An 8497-nucleotide genomic window follows, 5' to 3' on the forward strand; every position below is an offset into this window, starting at 1 on the left:
GGGGAAGGGCGAGGGAGGGAGGACGGGGGTGGGGGCGGGGAGACGGGCGGGGCGAGGGGGAAGGAATTGCAGAGGGGCGGGGAGGGGGCGGGCAGGGGGCGGGCAGGGGGCGGGCAGACGGAAGGGGCGGAGAAACGAGCCGCGTTTGGGGCCAGGTACCTGATGCGAGGGGCAGACGGGGCCCGAACCCCCAAACTGTTGGTCGCGCCCGTAGTGTCAGGGCACCCCAGTGCCCCGCAGAGGGGACACTCCCGCAGAGGGGAGGTCGGAGACCATAAAGCTGGGCTCCTTGGGCAACCCGGGGGCGGGGGGCAAAATCTGGAGCTGCGCTGGGGGAGGGGTCCCTGGAGGAAGGGCCGCTGACCGCCGACCAGCACTCAGGAAGAGCGTCTTCCCTTCCAGGTCCTGGAGCCACGTCAGGGTGGCCAGAAGGCCGGGTGAAAGGGTCAAGGCCGGCGGCACAGGCCCATCCCCATCGGTGGGCGTGAGGCTCTCCTCTGGCCCTTACCTGAACAGGGCGCTTCAGGACACACTTGCACAACATCTGCGACAATGTAGCGTCTAATGACGGACTGGGAGCCCCCACCCCCCCCACACACACCACAGTCTCGGCCTGGTCGTTCCCATGGAGAAGGGATTTTTGTTGGGGGCAGGGGTGAATGGCCCGGTGACACCTAGGAGAGCCACAGGCAAGACATCCCACCTCAGTGTCCAGTCCCAAATCTCGATCAGCTCTTTACCTCCAAAGCACACCTTGAATGGGGTCCCCATTCCTGGATGCCACCACGGCCAACTTCCCCGGGCACCCAGCCCAAGCGGTCATCCAGGGCCCCAAGCTTGATGGAATGCTCTGCTGTCACCATCTTGAGATTTGTAATAATTTTGGAACAAGGGACTCCGTGCTATAACTTTGCACTGCCCCTGCTTCTCCTGACAACCTCCAGCCTCAAGGACTTACCCCTCCTTACCCTGTAGAATCCAGTCTCCTCCGAGCTTAATCAGGGGCTCAGAGCCTTTGCTTAAAGCCCTTCCCGGTTTCCCTTCCACGGACAGCCAGTCTCCTCCCCCTGGGGATGACCTCTACCCTGGGGATGAGGACAGAGCCAAGGGCATCTGGCACCTGTATACCTGCCAGCCCCTCATGGGACGTGCGGCCGACGGCAGCCTTGGCCAAGGGATGGAATAAAACGCCTCCTTGTGCACCAGCTCACTCTGATCTTTTGGGGTGAGAAATTGACCCAAGGCCAAAGCACCAGCTTATAACCATGGACACAGGCAGTCCAAACCCGGGGATAATTTTTCATTCTAGAAGTATAAAGGAGGGAATCTTGGAAATGCCAGAAAAATACAGAAAAGCACGTGACTATCACCTATTGTCTTACTATCCGAAAATAACGAGTGTAAGCTTTTTAGTGTATTTCTTTATTGGCCCCTTTTTTTTTTTAATTTCTTGTTGGTTTTTACAAAGAATAGGATCTTTTATATAGTTGGGTCACTGTGAGTCTGTTCCGTGTGGTAAAAGGATAGCAGATTTTTTATGTGGGGGTGCTGAGAAATGGTTCACCAGAACAAATCAGGCCTGTATATAGTATAATCCTTGTTCCCCCCCGCCCCACTTTGAGGATAATTATGGATTCGTGCCATTCAGACTCGGGTAGTTTTAATTAATTGTAATCATGATTGATGACGGATATGTCTGTGTGGGCTCCTGTGTGCCTTCAACACTGCCCCGTGGAGAGGCACCCCTGCCTTCTTTCAGTGACATAGTCCAAGCCCGTAGTGCACCTTCCCTGCCCCAAAACACACAGCCAGCTGTTCTCCAGAGACCCCCATTCCCTGGGGTTGGAGAAGAGTACCCATGACTGCAGGGTGGGCACTGGGGACACATCTTCAATGACCGTGCGCTAGTTTTTGGTGCAGAACCTCTAATGGCTATCTAAGTGATCAGGTAGAAACAATCGATTTTGAAGAGGGTGAGTTCCTATTGCTGTTTCCAATTTAGCTCCAATGATATTCTGAAACAGGTGTCCTCAGCGAATATGGCCTGCCTGAGCGCTAGACCCGGCCCCTCACTTCTTATTGTAAATAAAGCTTTATTGGCACAGAGACATGCCCATTCATTTGCGAGTTGTCTCTGCCTGTTTCCCAGCTTCCAGGACAGATGTGAGTAGTTACCACGGAGACCAAACGGCAGACAAAGCCCTTTACAGAGAATATTGGCAAACCCTTCTCAGTAGCTGCCTACCTTGATTTTTTAGCCCCTCACCCAAAATATAATTTTACCTTTTTCTTTTATCATTCGGCAAACCATGTAAGTTTCTGAATGTCCTGATTATAGCTTGTGTGATTTCATGTTCACTTTACCTGTCAGCATAAACTACAAGGACAGACCCTAGGGGTGATATCAAGGGTCTCTACAATCAGCCAAGGGTTGGGAATGAAGATCTAAGATGGCAGGAGCTGTGGGGTGGGCGTGAGCGCCCGGCCCGCTGATTGCTTCGGGGACGGGGCATGGGACCAGTCCTGGTGTCTGAGCCATCCAGACACCCCTATTTTATTTTTTTAAGAATTTTATTTTTGCGGGACGCCTGGGTGGCTCAGTTGGTTGGACGACTGCCTTCGGCTCAGGTCATGATCCTGGAGTCCCGGGATCGAGTCCCGCATCCGGCTCCCAGCTCCACGGGGAGTCTGCTTCTCTCTCTGACCTTCTCCTTGCTCATGCTTTCTCTCACTGTCTCTCTCTCAAATAAATAAATAAAATCTTTAAAAAAAAAAAAAAAAGAATTTTATTTTTGCGGGGGAGGCCTGAGTGGCTCAGTGGGTCAAGTGGGTGTGAGATTCCCAGGGATGCTGTAACTCATACCACAACCGCAGCGGCTTAAATCATTTCTGTCCAACAATTCTGGAGGTCAGAAGGCTGTGGTGGCCTCAGGGGGCTAAAATCAAGGTGCAGTGTTTGTCCCCAATGGGCCCCTGTACATGCTGGACAAGGAGAAATGGAAGGAAGAGGCAGGCCGTTCCCGACGGGCGGACGGCGGGTTTGTGAGCAAGGGAGCTCCCTTCCAGGCTTGTCTAGCCCCACACCTGCCTGGCAGCATCTTTTTTTTTTTTTTTTTTTTAAGATTTTATTTAATTGACAGAGACACAGCGAGAGAGGGAACACAAGCAGGGGGAGTAAGAGAGGGGGAAGCAGACTCCCCGCCGAGCAGGGAGCCCGACACGGGGCTCCATCCCAGGACCCTGAGGCCATGACCTGAGCCGAAAGCAGACGCCTAACAAATGAGCCCCCCAGCCACCCCTCAAGATTTTATTTTTAACAATCTCTGTGCTCAGGTTGGGGCTCAAACTCACAACCATGAGATCGATAGTCACAAGCTCCACGGACTGGGTCGGCCAGGTGCCCCTGGTAGATTTTATTCAAGCAAATACAGGGAATTCCGAAGTATTAGCCATTTCGGCTGCAAAACTCCAGACCTTTGCAGGGATGAAAGTAGGTGACTGCTGGGGATCTCCGACCTGCTCAGTCCGTGGACTGGATGACTCTCGATTTCAGGGTCATGAGTTCGAGCTCCACGTTGAGTATAGAGATGACTTAAAAATAAAATCCTAGGGGCGCCTGGGTGGCTCAATGGGTTAAGCCTCTGCCTTCCGCTCAGGTCATGATCCCAGGGTCCTGGGATCAAGCCCCGCATTGGGCTCTCTGCTCAGCAGGGAGCCGGCTTCCTCCTCCTCCTCTGCCTGCTTCTCTGCCTACTTGTGATCTCCGTCTGTCAAATAAATAAATAAAATCTTAAAATAAATAAATAAAATCTTTAAAAAAATAAAATTCTTTTTTTAAAAGATCTTTAAATTTATTTATTTGACAGACAGAGATCACAAGTAGACGGAGAGGCAGGCAGAGAGAGAGAGGGAAGCAGGCTCCCCGCTGAGCAGAGAGCCCGATGCGGGACTCGATCCCAGGACCCTGAGATCATGACCCGAGCCGAAGGCAGCGGCTTGACCCACTGAGCCACTCAGGCCTCCCCCGCAAAAATAAAATTCTTAAAAAAATAAAATAGGGGTGTCTGGATGGCTCAGCCGTTGGGCATCTGCCTTTGGCTCAGGTCATGATCCCGGGGTCCTGGGATCGAGCCCCACATCGGGCTCCTTGCTCGGCAGGAAGCCTGCTTCTCCCTCTCCCCCTCCCCTTGCTTGTGTTCCCTCGCTTGCTGTGTCTCGCTCTGTCAAATAATAAATACAATCTTTTCAAAAACTAAAATAAATTAATAAAATAAAAATAAAAAGATAAAATCTGTAATGTTTGACCCACCATGTTTCACCTTGTTGTAACTTCTCTATTGCAGTTAAATATATATATATATATTACATAAATAACGTATAAATACATAAAAACACACATTATATAAGTAAAATTTATAAAAATAAATAAATATATATGTACATATAAATATGTACATATATCTCTTGGCAACGCAGAAGGAAATATTCTGAAATGTGAGAAGTAAGTGTTTGCTTTTAACATGCCACGTTTTCCCTGCGCTCCGTCGTCCTCCAGAAGACTCGGAGATGGGCTGCGGAAGCAGGAGGCTGAGGGCACGCCAGCCCCAGGGGTGACTGGGGAAGTTCCACAGGCTGTTCGCCTCGTCTGACTGACACTTTGTGCAGTGTGCCCACCCAACACCTGTGCGTCGTCTTGCCCCAGCCCTTGAGAAGGAGCTAGAATTTCGCCGCAGGGGGTCTTCGAACCACTTCCAGGCCTGTCTACACTGGCGGGGCCTCTAGAGGGCGCTGCTTAAACAGCCAAGCGGGGGAACCCCGCGGCAATGCTGGGGACCCACGGTGGAGGGCAGGGTGGGAGGTCAACCCCCCCCACCCCCCCGGCACTGCGCGACTCTAGGACACTGGGGCTGTCCCACAGGGGTGTACTCATTCGCACCAAAAATGTCTGACACAAGAAAAGAAAAGGAAAGTTTGGCAAAACATTTCAGGGGAGCAACTGAAGGGGACCTGGACCTGTTACCCCAAAACATGGCACTTTGGTGTGAGAATTACTTGGAGCTGCCAGCGTCTGAGCTCCTGAAATCCCTTATCTGCCTGAAAACGGAGGCTCCCGAAAGAACACGATTATCATAGATCCCTTCCGGGGATCAGGGTCTCCTCTCGGGGAAGAGAAGCAGGCGCTGCTCCCAGACTTTGCCACAAACTATCACCGCTCCCACTTATTCTCCCGAGGGCCGTTTATCATTCCCGAAATTCATTTGCTCTCCCAGCGTGGCTCTTCTCCAGGTGGTGTCTCCCAGGACACGCGGCTTAGTCTCTGCGGGAAGTCAGGGCTGGGGGGCGGGGGGTCTCGGCTCCTGCGGGCGCGTGTGCGCAGCACTGTCAGGGCGCCCGCCAGCCAGGAGCTGGGCGACCCAGGCCCGTCCTCCTCCCACGGTGCAGCCCGGGCAGCTGTCCTGGGGGCAGTGGCCACAGGGAGCGAAGGGAGCAGATCGCCGGGCCCTGCACCTGGTAGGCGGCCTGGACCTCGGGCTCCTGCCGGTCTGCTGCACCTGGACGTCCGTTTCTAGCAGGAGCCGAGGGGCCACCCCCAGGTCCCAGGACTTTGCTCATGCCGCTCCCCCGACCCGAACTGGCGCCCTGTGATCTCGGCCCCTCAAGCAGCTGATGTCCCCTTCACCAGAACTCGTGGGAGCCGGGGGACCCTGGGAGTAACGTCCCCACGGGAGCAGCCCTACTCTGATGACCTGCCAGTGTGGGGTGGGACCCCAGCTCCCCTGTCCCACGAGGGACAGCTGATGTGTGACCCTCGTCCTCTCCAGATTTGCCCCTAGGGGACCTTGTGCGATGTCCCCCCTTTGCTCACCAGCCTTGCCCTCTGGTTCTGCGCCCCCCCACCACGAGGCTTCTGCCCCCGCCTCGGCACTGCTGATGTAGGAGGCTGCATAGTCCTCACTAGTGGGGCGTCCCAGGCGCTGTGGGGGCTGAGCAGCACCCCCAGACCCCCATGCCAGGGGCAGCACAGTGTGACAACCGCAGACACCCCCAGTCGTGGCCCAGTGCCACCGGGGGTAGTTGTCCCCGTAGGGAGTCCCTGCCCTGCTGGATCTTCCCAGGGAATCCTGACAAACCTTCCAGTACGTTCCCGCCTCCCTGTGTGCTGCTGGGAGACCCAGCCCCGGAGAGACAGCAAAGGGGACAACTCCCCGGGGGAGCCAGTTTCTGGAAGAAGCAGAAGGGCCTCTGGGATTCGGGGTGATGGGTCTGATGACGCACTGACTTGTCTCGACTCTCAGAGCAAATTCTGTTCCTACATCCAACCACTGCGGACACCGGCCCGTCTAACGCCCAGTGAGCTCCCAGCCTGCCTGACTGTACTCCAGGAACGCCGACCAGGGGTGAGTCTAGAGCAGACGCGAATATTCTGGAATGTTCCGGAAGCACTTTGTGCCACTCTCAGGAACCACAGGGACTGGGTTCCCACCCCTCTCCACCCACCCCTCCTCACACTTCTCTTATCTCTCCTGGGACCTGGCAGATCCAAAGTCCTCCGTGTCACGAGATTCTTTATTGCCGAGACGGGCTTTGAGGTTCGTGTCCTCCACCCCTCGACCCAGAGGCAGCCTCCGGGGCCCGAGAGTCCTAACGTCTCTTTGAGCGAGGGAGCAAGACCCAGGTTACGGGACAAGCAGGAAGCCAGCCTCGCTGTGGAGGTAGGGACGTCCGTCTCGCTCTGTCCTCCGCTGTGTCTGAGAGGAGCAGCTCTCCAGCCGGGCCCGGGAGGACACTGGCGCAAGGTTGTGAAGTCAACGTCCAGTGGACAAAAGGCAGCCTCGCCCATCCCCTCTGGGAAGAGGGGAGCTGACTCCTCCCTGGCCAGTTGTGCAGCGTGACGGAGGAGGCACGGTGGGCTCCCTTGTCCTCCGAGCCCCCTTCTCTGGAAAGCTCCCCCCACCGGCCCCCAACTCCTGCTCCAGGACCGTCCTGGCAGAGGCCTGGACACGGCCGGGGCCCGGGTCACCCCTCAGCTACAGACTGGGCCAGCCCAGAGTGCTGGACCTCAGGGCCGTGACTCGACAGAGGGAGGCACTCCAGATCCCTGTCCCTTCTGCCCCACGGGGACTGTGGCTGCGAGCCCGGGAGTGGGGAGAGATGAGTGGCGGCCCAGCCGCCCAGACACGGGGCCAGAAATACATCCACGTGCGTTCTGTTGTCTTGTTTTGGTTTTTGCTTTACCTTTCTAAACTTATTACTATGATAAAAATGCACATAACATGAATGCACCGCCTTGACCGTCCACGCGCACAGCTCCGCGGTGGGAAGCACTCACACCCCCTCCCTCCGTCTCCAGAACTTTCCATCCCCCACATGGAGACTCCGTTCCCACGAAGCATGGACTCCCCACTCTTGCCCCACCCCCGGTCCCACCCCCTCCTCTCTGTCTGCGTGGACGGGACTCCTCTGGGGCCCTCCCGGGAGTGGGGTCCTGCAGGACGGGCCTTCTGGGTCTGGCCGCTCTCGCCGAGCCCGTGTCCTCGGGTCCATTCGCTCAGTTGTCAGTATGTTTGCCGAGTTGTACAACTGTCACTACTACCTAATTCCAGAACCCTCCCATCACCTGCTGGGAATCCCTTTCCCCAGAGCCGTCACTCCCCAGCCCCACACGTCCCCCGGCCCCCACAAGTCCCTTCCCGGTGGTGGAGGAGCCTGGTCTGGACGTGTCACATGTGTGGACTCACACCCGTGTGGCCTCCTGTGTCTGGTCCCCTCCCTGCGTGTTGTAGGCTCGGGTCCATCCCTGGACAAACCATCCCGCTGAACCCTCCCCAAATTCCTGGTCTACGGAAGCAGGAGTAGAACATAATGGTTGCATTAAGCTGGTGAGTTTGGGATTCTTTGTCAGGCAACCCCCCACGGAGCTCGCCCCTCTCCCCTGTCCTGGTTTTGTATGACATCCCCACAGCAGAATGGGCAGGGATGCCATCCCATCCTTGTCGCGCCTCTGTGGGCACTCAGTCTGGTCTGGAACCCCCGACGGACCCAGCTGCAAAGCCCAGCCCTCCTCAGCTCTCCTGAGAAACCTCACAGGGTGGGTTGTGCCCGTCGGGCTAAGTGGGGACAGAGGGAACCCTATGCGGGCCTCCAGCCTCCTCCACTTCCTGGCCTCCCTCTCCTCCCTTCCCCTCCCAGATGGTCCCGCCGTCCCCATGGAGAAACCCAGGCCTCCAGGTCCATTTCTCCCCACTCCCGAGCCTTGTATCCGGGCCCACGGAGGGGCCGGGATCCCCCCGACCCAGAGGGCCGTACTCACAGGACCCACTGAAGCCCCCTACAATTCTCCAGACATCATCATCGCCGCCCCCAGCGCGCACACCGTGCATGGAAACCTTTCATTCGCTGGTGAATTTTTCAAGACCCACAGCACAAATGTCCTTTATGGGTTTTCCTTCTGGGAAGTAAATAGTTCTGGATCTCCAGCAAATACGTGCTTTTATTC

At 56.1% G+C, this 8497-nt stretch overlaps 1 protein-coding gene across 1 annotated transcript in view; it reads right to left on the reverse strand.

The window, feature by feature from the left end:
• Positions 1-5613, reverse strand: part of BTBD2 (BTB domain containing 2) — a 24918-nt gene extending 19305 nt beyond the window's left edge. The window contains exons 1-2 of the mRNA XM_032847097.1: positions 5436-5613; positions 365-503 (exon numbers count right to left, since the gene is read on the reverse strand). Coding sequence (XP_032702988.1) covers positions 365-503; positions 5436-5613 — 317 coding nt within the window. The remainder of the gene's footprint in view (positions 1-364; positions 504-5435) is intronic.
• Between the last annotated feature and the right edge of the window lie 2884 nt (positions 5614-8497).

Source organism: Lontra canadensis, unplaced genomic scaffold (assembly GCF_010015895.1).
Source record: "Lontra canadensis isolate GAN:19392208 unplaced genomic scaffold, GSC_riverotter_1.0 scaffold184, whole genome shotgun sequence".
Classification (NCBI taxonomy): domain Eukaryota; kingdom Metazoa; phylum Chordata; class Mammalia; order Carnivora; family Mustelidae; genus Lontra; species Lontra canadensis.